Source organism: Apostichopus japonicus, chromosome 23 (genome assembly GCF_037975245.1).
Source record: "Apostichopus japonicus isolate 1M-3 chromosome 23, ASM3797524v1, whole genome shotgun sequence".
Classification (NCBI taxonomy): Eukaryota; Metazoa; Echinodermata; class Holothuroidea; order Aspidochirotida; family Stichopodidae; genus Apostichopus; species Apostichopus japonicus.
In genome coordinates this window covers 3,189,354-3,207,829 of record NC_092583.1, presented here as the reverse complement: position 1 = coordinate 3,207,829, position 18,476 = coordinate 3,189,354, and the positions used below count along the sequence as shown (strand labels likewise).

Genomic DNA, 18,476 nt, shown 5'->3' with positions numbered 1-18,476 from the left:
CGTGCAATTTTGACCGGTCTGTTAGGGGTTGAGGTTTTTTTTTCTATATTGGTTGTCCATAGATTAAATTTTGTGCAACATTATGGGTATGTTTTGAAGTGAATTTATTATTCAAATTCTGAACAAATAATGGGCTTAAAACCTTGAAAAGTGGGGCTGACGGGTATTAAGGGGCGTTACGTAGAATTACCTACAAAATCAATGATCCACAGGAGATGCAATGAGGTCGAACATGATGTGTGACTGGTGACAATCTTGAAAAAAGGTATGATGAATGAAGAAAAAAATCTATTAGGTAAAACTTGGTTCTCAGGCAAAAGTGTACATCTGGTTGGTCATTTTCAAGCCCGAGAAGTGCCATTTCCAGTGATCTGGGGGGCTATCAAAACCAAAAATTTTCTTGTACGCTGCGCGCCAACCAATGGTGGCGCTCCGCTTTGATAGTAATTTGCCTGCATCCAAGCAAATGTCCCCCCCAATATTTGAAACAGATCGCCGCCCCTGATATAGATCATGTAACAAATGTGAACTGGAAGTGTGATATCGAAGTTGCAATCTGACACACTGGTAGACACTGTCAGATATACGAATTACTCTTTTCCTTCCGTAAACTAAATGTGCGGGAGTGGGATAAATACCGTCAGATCCAACCCCCACCCACACCCCCACCACTCTACCCACCTCAAACCGTCTCCTAGGCCTCCATTAATGTCCCTTCAACTGTTGTGTCGCCCTTTATTTCTTACTTTGATGGTAATCAAATGGATGCATGCGATTCAATTTGAAGGCAAACCCCATTTTGGCGGGTGAAATCGAGTTAGAGACTAAACTGGAGTAGTTATATACTGCCCTCTACTAGAATCTACGCGCGATACCGGTTTTTTTTTTTTTAGCTCTATGGGAATTTTGCCTGTCATCTATTGTTATGGCAATGCCCCTTTCTAGGATCAATTTGTTTGAGGCCAACACACGCGACTTGATCAATATGATTATCTCACTCTTTTTCAATGTGTCGAGTTTATACTAACAGCGCGCCTACCCTTAATAACATTTTCACAAGGACTGAGTTGAATCGAGCGGTTTGGACAGCTAGCTCGTCTTGATGTGAACAGTATCGGCGGATAGTACTTTTTCGGATGTGTGTAATTGTGTTGAGTGAGAGAGAAAGGGACGTAACGCACTAACCTAAGTCACGGTACATGATTAGGATAACATTGAGAAGATATTGAGCATGTTTCCCGCTATAACCTATAACTCGCTGCACATAATGAAATCTATATAGAGTTTACTGTAAGCCTGTGCAGAGCTAACACACACAAACACAAATTAAAATATCTTCTATTTTTTGGGGGAAAACCTGGAGATACTTGGAAATTATATGTGAATTAATACTGAGGAATGTTCTTCTATTCATCATTCATGGAAAATTTTATAACAAACAGTTGACGAGAAAATTATATATGACAGGAATTTATCTTGTAAATGTTGTGGAATGCTTTGCCGAAGGGGAAATACAAATTAATAACAGACCGCACAAGACTACAGAAGATTAAACGGCGAAACAAGGTAATATACACGCCAAGTATAGGCTTAAGAATTATTATTTTTTATCATTCTTATGGTTAATATTGGGGGGGGGGGGTGATCGATAAACAAGAGCGTCCTATTTTAGAACATGTCAATAATTTTTTAGAAAAAGTTTATCAGATGAAATATATCGAGCTATCGTTCATAAGACATAAGATCTATTTAAATCGCATCACTATACATAGACCCGAATGAAAGGCATGGACGAAATATTGCTGTATACTTCAGGAAACAGATATTGAAGGAATCATATAGTCGACTCGTTCGTCGTTGGTCATGACGAGGTGGCAGGGGGGGTGGGGTTGAAGGGGTGGGGCTGTTAGCTGCTGGCTGAGGTTGGGAGATGAGGGCAGGGCTTGGGGTGAGATGCTATCTATACTTTGTTCGCAGAGTACTGAAGATCATTTGTAATTCTCTGGAGTAAAATGCTAGAAATTTCAAGTGGGAGGTGACGGGCGGAAGGAGGGAGGGGGAGGCGCACCCACGATTGCCAAACTTCAAACTTTGCGCAGCTGCCTTCTTCAGAGAATTTGATCTAATTTAGACATTTCAATACTTCGTATCGATCACTTGTTTGTCAGGTAGAGTAATCATGAGGGTGGCGAGGGGGGGGGGGTTGGGGCGGGGATGAGGGGGATGGAGAATATCCCGGTCATGACAACAGTTTGGGAATCTTGTCGCAAATTTCTTGCCATGGAAAAGTTTGTGGTTAATGTACTACACCTACTTCTTCGACTCTTCATAACCGTCTACATATTCACCAGGTAGTTTATAGTTGGATATTTCGGTGACAGGCAATGTAACATAAACTATTCTATAACTAAGTGTCATGAGTTGACAACTGTATCTCAGTATCTTGTTCCTCAAGAATTGGTCTGATTTAATGTAACCTCTCCTTACTCTAGGAAGTTCATCAAAGTATAGTTGGCCTTTCTGAAATGATATAGTGGAACATGTTACTTCCCTCGTCTTATCATCTTCTTCTTGTTTGAGCCCCCCCCCCCCCCACCCCACCCACCCCCTCCCACCACAAAGAAGAAGACGAATATACAAATTGGGGAATGTTTGTTTAGCTGTCAATGTTCTCTATATTTAGAATCCCGTCAAGCTACAACTTTTCGTTGAAATATTATATTCCTGTGAATGAATATAATATAAAGAGACTCAGAAAGGGGAAAACAGTGACAGGTCAAATGCCACGATGGCATCATTACTCAGCTGTTGCCAGGTGCATTCACAAAATATCACACTTTTTTTGTAAAATTCATATACGTAACTGTAACTTTGCCATACGAAATGATATGGGAGGATTCGGACCTAAGTAGGCTACATTCCCGTAATTGTGTTTAGGAAGCCACTTTAGGCACCGGAATATCCCATTAGGCCTGATCTCAAATAATAATAATATAGTAATAATCAGCAGTTATGGTTACGCCGCTTAAGCGACCTCAAATGTGAGAAAAACCCGCCCAGGGCTTATAGATTACAACTTGCAGGTCGGGTGGCTTTCAATTCAACATTCATAACTCAAATTTGGAATCTTTTCAATTTAGAGAGTCATTTGAGATGGGAATACGTTAGATCGCTCTTGGGTGAAAAAAACCCGAATTACTATGACCCGTCCGGGTATCGAACCCGGAACCTCCCGATTTCTAAGCCTCATTGCTTTAAATGCCACCACCTTTACCCACTCGACCACAACACGGCCACCGCCATAGCCACGGCCAGAGCTCCGTTTCGCTTTCATTGTTTCGTCTGGTTGGTCACTTTATCGAACATTTATAGTAGACCATATTTAAATACGTCGTGAACACGCCAGACACGGTAATTTGCCGTGAAATTTCCAAGAATCCCTTAAAATCGATCTTGGAACAAACTTTCATCCCTGCTTCCTTCTCTCCCCTTCTCTTCTTACAATCGAAATAGGAAAATCGATTATTTGGGCGTCATTCTTACAGCGATCTGATATTTAAATGTTGCTTTCATGTGCTGACATACCACACATGATGTTCGTTTTTCCACGGGTCAATATGGGTGGAGTTGTGAACGGGGGTGTGGTTTAGCCAATTGCCTTTGGGGAGGGGTGAGGGGGGGTAGGGGGAAGGAGCAGTGATACATTATGGGTAGATATATTTAGTGCTCCAACTGCCTTTCCAATATAACATAGCTTCATCCAGTTTCACCCATTTACTATCTGTGAAATAAAAGTTAAGCAGGACAATGTTGCTTGTTATATGCTATCGTTTGCCTTTCACACAAACTGACATTTGAGGGATATTTCCTTTATCATCCTTCACTGCAATAAAGAATGGAGCGGTAGTGGGGTTAGGCGGGGAGCCAGATAATACGGTTGTCACCCTGTATGTTCTGCCCACTATCTGGGTCAATGTCATGTTTGGGAAGGGAAGGGGCAGGGTATTAAATAACGGAAAGAATTGACATATTGAGTGTTCACCTGCTTATCTTCCCTTACTACGATATTCAAAGAATCTTGTTTAATGCTGTTCTTCTAAAACACTATTAATATTTTGACATTGTACGTATCTCTCTTTCTCTTAAACCTCTTCTAGCCTCTCTCTATCGTGCCTTCATGTGGCCTCTTATGACCAATGGACCATACCGTAGTTCGTATGACTAACAAAAGATAACGGATGTTCCAGAACAGTGACGTAGGATTGAATGAACTATATTACGCAAGTGCTAAACGTTAGACACAAATAAGATGGATACCAGCAAGTTTCTGATCTGGTTGATGAACGTTCTACTTGCCTTTTATACGCCGTTAGGTAAGTTCGAGAGATGTTGGCATTTCAACTCTTGGGAAAGAGGGCATTCATGAAGTAACGGTTTGAACTTTGAAGTGGAGTGGGGTTGGTGTGGGGGATGGGGCTCAACCACTCCTGGCAGAAAGAATATTACAACATATATATGCAGTGTACAGTACAGAAACATATAACATGTATGTGCGTACTGAACCTAAACAGTCGAAAAGTCTTCAATATTGTTTCAAAATTTGCAACATGTGAAACTATTTTCCAACTAAGCAATCTCCATTTTACCAAAGTTCCTCAAAGGTGAAGGAGTACCCCTCCCGTTAATCCCTTACCCCCCCTCTCCCATCCGTTCCTCCTCTTTTCGACGTCATAACATATAGGCCACCCCATCCCCACCCCTGTACAAAAATGGTGGTTGCGCACCCGATCTATGAACAACATTTAACTTACATACTTTAAGTGGATGTGTTTGGCATATCATGTGCGTGCATGTGTATGTCTCTATGTGTATTTGTTTTCACATGTGTGTATGAGTAATGTTGCATATATTTTGGTCAGGTGAGTTCAAAGGTCACTCGGCTTCCAATACGGGGTCAGGTATAATTTATACACGTGCTCACGTATACGTTATAGATCTACGACGCTACTGTTTGCTATCAAAGTATGTAGTGTTGGTCCTTTGGACTTTTAGTACAGCCTCTTCATTTTCTTTCATAAGCGAACAATTTCCCCAAAAAAAGATCCTTGGGGAAATATTATATCTCTTTTCCCGCCACAGAAAGATTGACTTGTCTGTCCATGACATGTTTTTCTGATGCTGTATTCTTGTTTCCATGGCGACAGATCATTTATTTTTCTATTATGACATTTTAATAGCCAGTAAGGAAGACGATGTTGTCGTTCTCCATCAACCAATCCAGTATAATTAAACGGTTATGACGTCAGAGCGTTCAATAAAATATTAGTTTATTACGCACACCTCGAGAACCCCACATGGTGGAATGCTTCAATACAGGAAGCGATTTTTTAAAATCATTCCAATAAACGGGAAAATTGTACCAATAAATGGTGCATAATTGTGATATCCCTCCATAGCAGATATATCACCTTACGTGCACGGAAAAAGTTATAAGTAAACCAAGCCTTCGTCTGCAGCTAAATTACTACATTGGGAGTCTAAAACAGTCTACAGTATATCATACTTTTAAAGAACCCTTGATTTATTTCCCGCCATTTTCTAGCGCGCGAAGTCGGCTTTCATTTTCATCGACCGAGAAGTTCATGAAGGCAGTTAAAGTCAAATTTATTACCCCAATCATACAGTTAAAAAAATAAGGCCATGTGAGTGCTTTGTGCGTACACTCATGCAGCGATATATTCACAGCCGACGAGACCCAAGACTTAGTGCTCAGTCAAACTCTTTCCCTTATACTTCCACTGTAGTATAAGCCAATTTACAAGCCTATACACTTTTACTATCGGACTTTTTAGCTTCAAAGGGCGCGAGTTTTTTGCAGTGAGAAATGGGCTATTGAGTAAATTGTTTTAACTTCTATTTAAACACTTAATATTTTCACTCTTCTTGATTCTGATCCCACAGATATTTTCTCCCAGCAGATAAAACAGACCATCACTGATATGTACCAGCGGAACCAGATCTCTAAGAAGGCTGTTTCTTTCCTTTCTCCCACAGACTGTAAGGCAGCCAGGTTTTATCTCCTGCCCAAAATTCACAAGCCTGGTAACCCTGGTAGGCCTATCATCTCGGGCAATGGGTCCCCCACCGAGAAGATATCCTTGTTTGTGGACCACTTCATCAAACCTCTTGTTCCTCAGATTAATTCTTATATCCATGACACTCCAGATTTCCTCAGGAAACTTGAAGATATCAAAAACCAAATCCCCAGTACAGCCATCATCGGTACTTTCGACGTCACTTCTCTGTACACTAACATCCCTCATGCTGAAGGTATCGCAGCCACGTGTGCAGCCCTGTCTAAGAAGGTCCACCCTTGTCCACCCATCTCTGACATCAAAGCTCTCATGCAACAGGTTCTCACCAAAAACAACTTCACGTTCATGGACAAGCATTACCTTCAAAGACACGGGACAGCCATGGGAACCAGGATGGCTCCTTCCTATGCATGCCTGTTTATGTCTAGCCTTGAAGAACGCATGCTCAGTACGGCTCCCTGCCGTCCCCTTATCTGGTGGCGCTACATTGATGACATCTTCTTCATTTGGACCAGTGATGAGGATAGCCTGCTCACCTTCATCAATCACATCAATTCTTTCCACAGCACCATCAAATTCACCTCTGATTACTCTCACCAACAGGTCAACTTTCTCGATGTGACTGTTCGCAAGGAACACGGTTCTCTCTCTACAGACTTATACACCAAGCCCACAGACACACACCAGTATCTCCATTCTTCAAGCTGCCATCCCCGTCACTGCAAGTCTGGAATTGCCTACAGTCAAGCACTTCGTCTTCGTCGCATTTGCTCTAACAATTCCTCTTTCATTCGCCATACAGATGCTTTGGAAAAGCACCTTATTGCCAGGGGCCATAGTGCCAGAAGGGTGCGTGAAGCCATTCAGAGAGTCCGCTCCCTTTCCAGATCATCTACTTTGGCAGTGAAGGACAAAAAGGGACGAGTCTGCGACAACAAGCTGCCCCTCGTTGTTACTTTCCACCCAAATCTTCCTCCCCTTCAGAAAATCACCTCTAACAACCACAACATTCTCCTCACTTCAGATAGACTCCAACGAGCCGTCCCTGAAAAACCCATCATCGCCTACAGACGACCACGCAACCTACGAGACCTTCTTGTACGTGCTGCTGTTCCACCTCTAACTTCTAACCCCACACCCATTCAGCATGGTACCTTCAAATGTGATCGTACTTCGAGATGCATCGTCTGCAGCCACCACATTGTTGAATCCAATTCCATCACCAGCCACAGCATGCAACTCACACACAAGACTAAGGGTCACATCACTTGCAGTACCACCAATGTCATCTATCTGATCTCTTGTAGAGTTTGCGGCATCCAGTATGTTGGCGAAACCAAAACCACCCTCAAGAAGCGATTCTATGGTCACAGATCCACAGTCAACACCATGAAGACTGAGACCCCAGTTGGAGAACATTTTAACCTTCCCAACCATACCATTAACGACATGTCACTACAGGGGATTGAATCCTTAGGTAGCCGTCCTGACCTAGTACGTATCAGCAGAGAGAGGCTCTGGATGCAACGCCTTCGTACCATTCAACCTCATGGGCTGAACATTCAGGAAGGACATGACTAACTTTCCTCTGTTCCCTACTCCTTCTCCCCTTTCTCCCTCCCCCCCTTTCACTCTTCCTCTCACAGCTCTCTTCCCCTCCATTCTTCTTCACACCTTTCTGTCTTTGTCCCTCTCCAGTTTATTCCTTACCCTGTGCCTTTAATCCTCTCTTTGTCCCTCCACAGTTTATCTCCTTCCTCTCCTCTTCTCCTGTTGCGTTCTACTTATAATCCCCTTTCATCCATCTCATTGTGTTCACCGTGCTCTTTAACCTGTCTGTATTCTGTGCGTGTTTTTGTCCCCTCTGTTACTGTAACTTGTCATTTAGCCTCTGAAGAAGATCCTGCTAGGATCGAAACGTCAGGCCAACTTACTTTTACACATTCTATTACACAGGCTCTCTAGTGGATAAGCAGTTTGCTAACAGTTTTATTTTACTTTCACTTAATATTTTCATGAGAAAAATGGAGAGTCCAGAGGAACGTTTTATTTTTGATTAATGAAAGACGACCATCTTTTAATCATAGAGCAGGCAGTGTCAAAAGAATCGTTGTCAACAACATTTGAAAGTTGACATGTTCTTCTAAGAAGCCGACTAAACCCCTTTTCTTATGTTCTAATTGCTTATTATTTGTATGTATTTATATGTAATATGATGGAACATTTCTCAGAAAATTCTTGATTGAAGATGGTATTATCTCTCTCTCTAACAAAATAACACGTACAATCGAACGTGGCTACATATGGTTACATTTTACAGAAGGGTGACATAGTTAAGTACCCTTGTCGGGATCCACGTGCGAGACAAACGTATGATGGGGTGCCCCCCCCCCCACCCCAACCCCGTGTGAAAAGGAGTAATAGTTTAAAGTTATTCGTGCATTGTTAGTTTAGAATTTCGAGAAAGGGGGGAGAAAGGTAATCATGTCCCATATGCATGGGGCCTTAGACACCCACCTACCCCCCCACATCCATACACACACCCAAACAGCACCAACAATACACACACACACACTTATATATAGACATACACAGAGGCGAATGCGCATCGCCGCATCCACTTATATGTATAGGTACCCATGTATATTGGGAATAATTCCTAGTCCCTCACACAGTCGGACTGTAAAACTATAAATTTTACACGAAGTTGGTAACCTCAAACTACCCCCCCCCCACCCCAATCCCCTATGCCACTGGTGTTGCGACGTACACTCCGGTCCTTGCATTTGGTCCCCGAAAAGACCTCCATTGTCCTTTACATTATAACGTTTAATTCTAATTCTAGGCTGCAGTGTTCATTACGAACCTAACTTACTTTCTAATAAATTTCCACCTCGTTTGGTTCACATGTTATCGATCACCTCAGTATAAATAGACTTTTACAACATTTATGTTTAGTGTGCACAAGGGATGGACGTGCAAATCAAATTTCTTTATAGTGTCACAAAGGATAATGAGATCAGCTAACCTTTCCGAAATTATATTTAAGTCGCTCTTAATTCCCACATAACCTTTTCAAAATTGCTCGTGAAGTTATTATCGAATTGTTCTCTCTAAGTATCGCATTCATATCTCTGTGTGTGTTTGTGTTGATATAGTGTACGTTGTGTGTTCGTATATACGAGATGAAAACAAAACGTCACATTGGTAAGAAAAGGGTGGGTGTGTGGGAGGGGGGAGCTGGGGGATCACGCGGGCGCATTATTCTTGTGAAAATAAATTAAGGTGACCTGTAGTGTTGGCATGTCATAGTCCGGAAGAAGAGGAATCGGAAGAGAGAGAGACATGGGGGGGGGGGGGGCGCAGTTCACCTTTCTAATTTCTCTCTTTTTCCATTTCTACCGATCCCTCCACATGTATTCGAAGGCCCATTTCTGCTCCATACGCACGGTAAATGTATGAAGGTGTGACGAAATGGGGAACACGAAAGGGATATTCCTGTGGTTAGATTACTTAGCAAATTGCTAGATTTATTTATCTACATATGTAACGCAAACTCACATTTGAATTTGTAAAATATGTCTGTGATAGTTTGGTGAATGTATCTGGTAAACAGCGGGGTGTATGATGATGACATCATGACGTCATTATCAAGTGAGCCGAAAAATTCCATGGATAAAATCAACACGACGATTACAATAGGAATGAAGAGCTTTGGAGATCCTATTCAATAGATGACTATCCACTTCCTGGTGTTAGGACATGGTTGACAGTCAAAGTAATTTCAACCATATCTCGAGTTTATAGAAAAACTTTGATATTGAAATGGAGTTTTCAACTAACAGGATAACGTTCACTTAATGTATTAGTGTTACAGTACAGTATCCATGCACCTACTGCACGTATATGCATTTAAAGGTAAATCGCAGCATTTTCAAGGTTCAGTCCTCGAAGTTTTATTTGATTCTATTCCAGTTTATTTTCATTTTTCATGAACGCCTTAGTTGGCTCTTTGTAGTTAATTTCACAATTGTGTCGATAAATGTTCTATTACATATAGGAACACTCAGACAATCAAGACAACAGTTTGGAATAATCAGTATAGCCACTCTCGTTAACTCCGATCCGGCCGCGGTCGGATTAAAACTTGGAAAGCAATCGTTGTACTTGCTCAAGTCGATTTACTGAATCTTTATGGGTTGAACTCCATCAGTCACAAAAATATGATTAGTTTACCGTCAAGAAAAGACCCAAGTCAAAACGGTGAGTCAAATCCAAGATGGATCCGTAATTTCGTGTTTCGAACATGTTAAAATATTACTTCACGTCGTTTGTGTAAATATTTGATACGGTGAAAAAGAGAATTTACGTCACCTATCACCAAAAGGTGGTTGGTTGTAAAGCAAGGCCTCCGTATTAATATTATTGTTTGCGGGATAAAATATGAGCAAGTACATACTATGAAGGTGGATGGCACGGTTAGGCTAGATAGATTGACTAGAAATATTTTGACACGTTTACTTGTTATTACATGTCATGGGTGTATATAAAAGTGGTTTGTTTTGTAAGCAAACAAGCACTGCCTGTAAATTTAGGAAGTTATACACTCCTGATTAATTTTACCGAATAACAGGCTCTTCATTTCTATCATTTCTATCACGTATTCTCGACAAGACATAAGTCACTCACAGCCATAAATACTCGGTTCGAATTTAGGTTACATCAACAGTTATTATATATAAACAGAATTTATAGTATTGGATTGATTATCCTCTCAAAACCCTTCTTGGAAGTTGATAGTCCAAGAAGGCTAAACCATACGACGTCATAACCTGACGTATGAAGAGACAAGAACTAAATTAACATTTCTGGAAGAAAATAAAACCTGACAAGCATTGCCTTTATCTGTCAAGCATGGACGATAAATTCAGAGTGTGTTTGACAGATAGCAAGTCACTTGGAGGGAAGACTCTTGGAGTAATCAGAAAAAAGTCAATCTATAAGCAAGTTTTCAACAACTTTCATCCGCATTAATCTACACGAGCTGGAACGTATTAATTAAGTATAACATTATCATTCACCGCAACTGATTGCAGAATATATTTACGGTACAGCTCAAATAATATATAACACAGACACACACACACATAACGCCTATAGGCATAACATAGGAACATCACGATTGCCATCTTGAAGGCAACATGACGAAACTTGATTTACCACGTTGTTGAGGGTTTTCATGTTGTTTTCATTTATTAATTCCAGCTCTGAATTGATAAGCTGAAATTCACTAATCTTAGACCAGGTGTGTCAATTACACTCTCATTTAACTCGTATTGAAAAGGCATAGGCTGACGAATTATCTGACATAAACATTTGTTTGAAAGCAGCTACGTATATATCCTATCGTACTATGTGTATACAAACATTGTAACGGTAGGTCAGATAGCATTTGTAAAAATCAATATGGAATATCAACAAGACACAACATTTTAGACAGTATATGCGAGAATGGATCATTTTAATGTGTTGACTGAAGAATTTACATGAAATCGGCGTATGAGCTTCTTTGAGCTATTTGTGTTAGAAGCGAGAGAAATAATTAACGAAAAACCGTGGAGTATAGTTTACATATGGGGTTAGATACGAGATACCGCAGGTAGGCCTATACGAATTGTTATGATGTATTTATTATATAAGATCTAAGAAACGATAGATAACTATAAAAATGCAATATAGATCTTTTCTATATGATATATACGGAAATGGGTGTGAATAACTATATTCAAATTCGATTCGAAAATCGTTCATTCCTCGTGCTATGCTCAGTTGTCATCATTATGTTCGGCGATCTATAATGATATACAATATACTAAGAGTATGGAATATGAAAATTGTGAATTGCCAAGGCCAAGCATGTAGGTGTTTGCATGACTACAATGTACAGGCAAAGTCGTATGCAGCAAACTGCGAAACGCGCTGACTGGTTAGAATATTAATCATATATAGAAACGTTAGTGCTTTCAGTTTTCTTTTTACTTGACATTTTTGAAGACGAGCGCTGTGTTAATGCATATAGACTGGACTGCAGTGAGCATATATGTTGGTTATCATAAACTAGACCGATAGCATGAAGTGAACAAGTAATACAAGACGAACTAGAGACCGTTCAAATTTTTACTAATCTTCTAGTCATCATAGTTCAATCGTCTGCACATCATACTCTTTGCGTATATACTAAACAATCTATCAAAGCGAGGCTGCAGAACAATTGGGCATCAACATTCGTTAGAAAGTTCCACACAGTCTGTTGTGTTAACGCTATGTATAGTCATTAATGTGGCTTTCACCAAGTGTAGAGTAAATAATATACTTTCGTATTTTACAGAACGTCTTCGTCATCTCATAGTTTATCCTGTACAACTCTAGTATAGAACCTTCTACCTTATATATTTCTTTACATTTTACCCGTTATTGCGACTCAAAACTGACACGTGCAACGCTACTCTATTAGATTGAGAGGATGCAGCTAACTACATTAAGGTCTTGTACGTCATAACGCGTAAGATGATCTTGTGAGATTTCCTATTAGAAAACTAAGGCACTTTCCTTCCATCGAGAGGGTTCTAGAACTCAACTATTTTTGAATTACAAATTTGGTTAATATATGATCACTCTGTATACTGAATATTATACCTTCATGACTTCGTGGAAAGGAGGCACCGACTTCTCCGAGCAATATTAAAAAGTGAAAGCTTAAATTGCTGATATAAATTTGTGACCTGGATCGATTTGTGTGGCATCTTGTGCCGCCATGTCTATTTGTTCATTCTCTAAGGTATGGTACTTTCGAACGAAACTGAGAATCAAGTTAAAAATAAAAACAGGGCAATTTGATATTCAGTCGTTATTGAGGGAATAAATTATGGCCCACTGAAAATAAGAGCAAACTATACCATGTTATAGAACTGATTGACAGAAATATCATGAACGAAGAAATTTGACATGATGTAGTTGTACGAGTGACGTCACGTGTTAAACCGAGTACGGTCTCAGGGGGCGGATCCATGGTGTGAAGGAAAGGTTTGGCCCTGGTCGTAAAACCGACTCATATATAGAGGATCTTGGACTCCCCTAGAAAAGAACAACTGCAACCATCTCTCCCTTGATCCGCGCATTAGACTTTCATAATAGACACACTGCACAATACCCCGCGTCAACCAATTATTTAAGTGTCGCTTGTTTTAAAACTTTTCTTCAACCTTAATCGATCTCACTAATAGATCCATGATCGAACGAACCTAACTATCCAACTAGAATCTAAACAAGGATATTAAACAATGGTGCTTTGAAATATTACAACGGTATATTGGATTGGGATGTGACAAAAATGTTTGTATATTTACATTACTATTTTACCCAAGGTCCAACTTTTCGTAGACAATTTGTAATATCAACTTCCTGCGTTGCTTGTTTCCTCAAAACTTATTGATGAAGCTACTGCAGAAAATCTATCAATCGTGTAATGGAAAAGTGTGCATGATCAAACCTAGAATATTGTTCCATAGCTGATGAAAACTATCTTCTGTATGAATATATATTTCAATGTTTAGAACTTATTCCTTTGTCTTAATATGTCATCCGATCCGGCAGATTTTGAGACGTCTGCACGATTCCATATTGTGTTGACTCCCCCTGTTACTAGTCTTTACCAAAAAGACAAAAAAAAAATGATGGAAGAAAAAAGCCTCTTTGCAAAGGGACCTTAATGGATGACATTGCAATTACACCCCTATCATGTGTCTCTATGGTCTAACCAGGGAGTTCGTAACATCTCCATTGACATACTTTAACAGTCATAATCTTGCATTTAATGGATAGGCTGTAATATACTAACACGGAAATCAATTACAGACTTTGCATTAACGGCAGGACGATATATAGGATCAAGTATTCAGCATCCTGCTGTCAAATAGAACGCAAGTATATAGTAGCTTTTCAGCATGCGCAGAAAAGTCAATATAGTCTCGGTAAATGTAACCGGAGAGATATACTAACACGACACGGCACTAAGAACCTAATACGAACGTGTTCCAATTAAAATGCATTAACTCCGAGTGTCTGATGACAAGTACCATTCCAACGTCCCGTTTTATTACACTCTTTAGAAAATCTATCAGTCGATGTGGTTGTATTTAATCTAGTGGACAATTCTCGGCCGTAAAACACTTCAACAATCCTCACAAGGCATGATGCATGCCAACCAAATACACTGTGACTTGAGGCGTGGGTTACAAACTAGTGTTAAACGGGATAATGCGATGTGAAAATCTTTGGCATTACCTGAACAGAGACAATGTGTCGGCTAAAAAAAAAAAGCTACAGATACACACATGCAGTGTGTATGCGACAGTTTATCTTTATAAACAGAGCTATAAATATCGAACGGAAATATTTCAAAATACACACGCGGGTCTATATATATGTCACATCAGAAATGCTTGAACCAGCTGTCGGAATAAATGAAAGAGCGACAACAGGTGATTAACCCTCACATTCTATATTACATCATATGCGAACTTAGGCATACATATTATGGAACGCCCAAAGGACCAGAACTGATGATAATAATATAATGGGATATGATTAAATAGTCATTTTATGCCATAATATACTGATTATATACGACAATTTACTGATTAAACACGATAATATACAGAAGATACACGATTATAATAAAAAAGGATGTGATCATAACATAAAAACTATATGTCAAAATAATAAGAAATTACACGATTATAATAAGAAAGTACACGGTGATAATCTAAACTGCTTACGATAAGAAGCGCTGCGTACTCATACGCGTATGCATAAGTATGAGATTTTGGACATTTCTATTATTTATAAAGGGTATAGAATTCCCTATAACTTGCTGTCAGCACAAATGTGAGTTCCTAACCAGTTGCGAGTTGAGTCGTACCTATTCCTTTGACATAATTTTTTTTCAATTTTGTATCATAAGTTTTGATTGGTTATACTAGTAAACACGTCACATACGCACTAACAACACTATACAACGTGAAAACATAACAATCAACTTACCTGTATGTGAGTCGTGAGGTCCACCTTATGAATAATATGCATATGCATACGCGTATGCATATGAATTTGCCTTTGCCAGTATATGTCGTAATCAGCATTATTGTTATCGTGTAAATTCTTTTTATAATTGTGTAAACGTAGTATAATATGGTGTATTAATTTAATATTTTTCATATTTATTAATATTATTATCATATAATATCAAATTATCGTCATCATTTGTGGTCCTTTTGGCGTTCCATAATATAGGCTCAATGCAGCACTTCAATGTGATACTCCATATCTCGTAATTTGAGATTCGTTATTGTTATAACAAGTTGCTAGCTGCCACCCCCTTCCTACCCCCCCCCCTCCAATCTCTTCTGCACCCTAATAATCTTGTACAGTATAGTTCGCATGGCTATTCATGTTTCCCAGAAACAAAAAGGAATAGCGGCGCCGGAATGCAATTTTGAGGAGGGAATGGAGTCATGTTGCTCATAGTTTAACCCCATTGCGGATCGGTGGCACTGATGTTGATGGTTATCTTGTACCATCACCCCCCCCCCTTCCACTACCTCCCTGCATGCACACCTCGTATGGTGAATAAAATTCGCTGGATTATCAGCCAGTTTGGAAAATTTCCTTATGCTATAATACCTCTCCAAACTGTACTCCAATATCGCGCTCTCAAAGCACTGGAATTGACCGTGCAAACAGTTCCTAACCTTGATCTGATAAAAACATGATATTCATACTATTCGTACCTACAATACGAGTGCTCTGAAGCGGGACATAACACTACAGTATAGAAAAAATTGTCCTAACTGGGTGGGATTATTGGCCCCCAGACATGCATATGCATTTTTTAGAATGAGGCTTTTGGGTCAAGAATATTGTTAGCCACCCTGCTGCTGTGAATCTCATGGTGACTAGCTTACCACGACGAGGAAGTTATTCATAAAATTATGTTATTGTTTTCATAAAATATTATAGAGTGTATTGTACTTTAATGTCAGACAATTCTTACTTGACAAAAGCCACCTGAATATCTCGCCGGGAGTAGAATCTTCATGTCTTCATAAATGTCAAAGTAATTCTTCAGTGGATCGAAAGAAATGTTTGACTTCAAAAATTTCTTCTCGCTCAGGTAGTCACGCCCGGTGTCAGTTTTCTGAACACCTATTTTTGTATTCTAGCTGTCATTACACTTTATCAAGTGCCTGTGTTGTATTTTCTTTTTGGAGAAGTTTAAAATTACAAAATGATTTAAGGAATAAAGATGAGATTTTCCGACATGATCAGATATGGATGAACACGCGGTATATGCGATGATACGAAATAATGGATACTGTTATTGTTTATTATAGAGCGACAATCAAAGACGTGAAACCTAACGCTGTAAAGGGAGCAGGGTGGGGTGTGTGTGGGGGGGGTGAGATTTGCCTGACATTTTCAACATTTACCCACAAAGAAAGAACACAAGTGTCTGAGGGTTATCCTTTTTGCCAGAAAGATTCAAATATAGGTTGGTTATTGTGGGTGGGTGGATAAATGCCAGAAATGTGCCACAAAGACCATTGACAGTCACACTCGGGTGATATTTTATCTCCCGATCCTTTCAACTAAGGTGTAAACTTTTAAACCAAACAATAAAGACCCGAAGTTTAATTTTGAAAGGGCGGTGAAATGGAGTCTAAATAGGAAATACCCCAAAATGGTGGACATGTTTATTGTTTCATATGAAGAGAAACTACAGTAGCAGAAACTTTAGTTGAGCGTGAGGCATGAAACGAAAAGTGCCATTCATGATGATGATGATGATGACGATGACCACGACGATGATTACGATGACGACGATGATGATGACGACGACAATGGCGATGATATGATGATGAAGATTATAGTAATGACGACTACGATGACGATGACGACAAAACGATGGCCACAATGATGACTACGAAAATGACGGTGACATTGACGATGTGGATAATAATGATAATAACGATGACGATAATCAAGGGAAACGGTGACGATGATGGGAGTTACCATGGTGATGACGATGACGATGAAAATGATAAAGACGGAGACGACGGTTATAATAAACACGAAGGTGGCGAAGATGACGACGGCGACGACGACGATTACATGGACAATGGTAATAACGACAACGATGAATACGACCACGATGATAGTGACAATGACGATAGCGAGGCGACGATTACGATGAAGACAACGATGATGATAACGACGACAGCGGCGACGATAACGATGACAATAACAATGGCAATGACGGCAACGATTTTGACGACGACATTGACATGACAATGACGATGTCAATGACGGAGACAACGATGACGATGAAGAAATGACGATGATGGCGATGACGGCGGTGACGACAGTGGCGACGACGACGATGATAATGAGCGTGATGACGATGCTTTTGACGACGAAGATGACGATGATAATGACAAAGGCGATGAAGATGACGATGACAAAGACGGAGCCGTCGATGACGATGATGGCGACGAATACGATGATAATAATGACGAAGAGTGGGGACGACGGCGACGAAGATAATAATAAAAATGGCGATAACGATTTTGACTAGAACGAAGACGGGGACGATTATGACGAATGTGCCAATGACGATGGTGATGACGTCAAACAACGAAGACGGGCACGATAGTGACGACAAGACGAGGTCGATGGCAAGAAATAGATTGTTCGCTGTCTGAATTGTTGTCAAAATATAATAATAATTACTATAATATCATTTCACTTTTTCGTACCCAAGTTCAATGTTGAACATGAATCTCAGTCGACGATATTCATCTCCTGACGTTTCTTTATCTTAAATTTCAGACGGGACTGTCTTTTAATTTAAACTCCCAAAGCCATCCCTCAGCTACCCATGCATAGACGATGCATATAGACTGCAAAATATAGTCCTCTATAAAACCTCTCTCAAAAGCATAAACATGATAAAATGCACCTGAAAGCAAACCCCCCAAAAATGGCTACTATGGCTTCGACATTTACAAACCAAATTATTTTACCTCCAGTAGAATCCTGTCTATTCTGCTGCCGTTTTGCTAAACATTCTCGACATCCTATCAAGTTATCGACAAAAAGTAAAATAACAAGACGGATATTAGAATTCCTTTATCCATAATTGAATTTAAGTTTGTTCATTGCGAGAAAAGCAAACGACCCTCGGGGCTCGGCCTGGCAGATAGTCGAAAAGAAGTACTTGAATCAACAAATATATTTTCTAAACTTGACAGAGCTGTAGACAAG

At 39.9% G+C, this 18,476-nt stretch overlaps 1 protein-coding gene across 1 annotated transcript in view; it reads left to right on the top strand.

Moving 5' to 3' along the window:
- The first annotated feature begins 903 nt into the window (after positions 1-903).
- The window catches only part of LOC139964838 (uncharacterized), a 39,128-nt gene continuing 21,555 nt past the window's right edge, over positions 904-18,476 (top strand). Inside the window, exons 1-2 of the mRNA XM_071966854.1 lie at positions 904-1,566; positions 4,158-4,373. Of these exons, the coding sequence (XP_071822955.1) occupies positions 4,310-4,373 (64 nt within the window). The 5' untranslated portion in view covers positions 904-1,566; positions 4,158-4,309. The remainder of the gene's footprint in view (positions 1,567-4,157; positions 4,374-18,476) is intronic.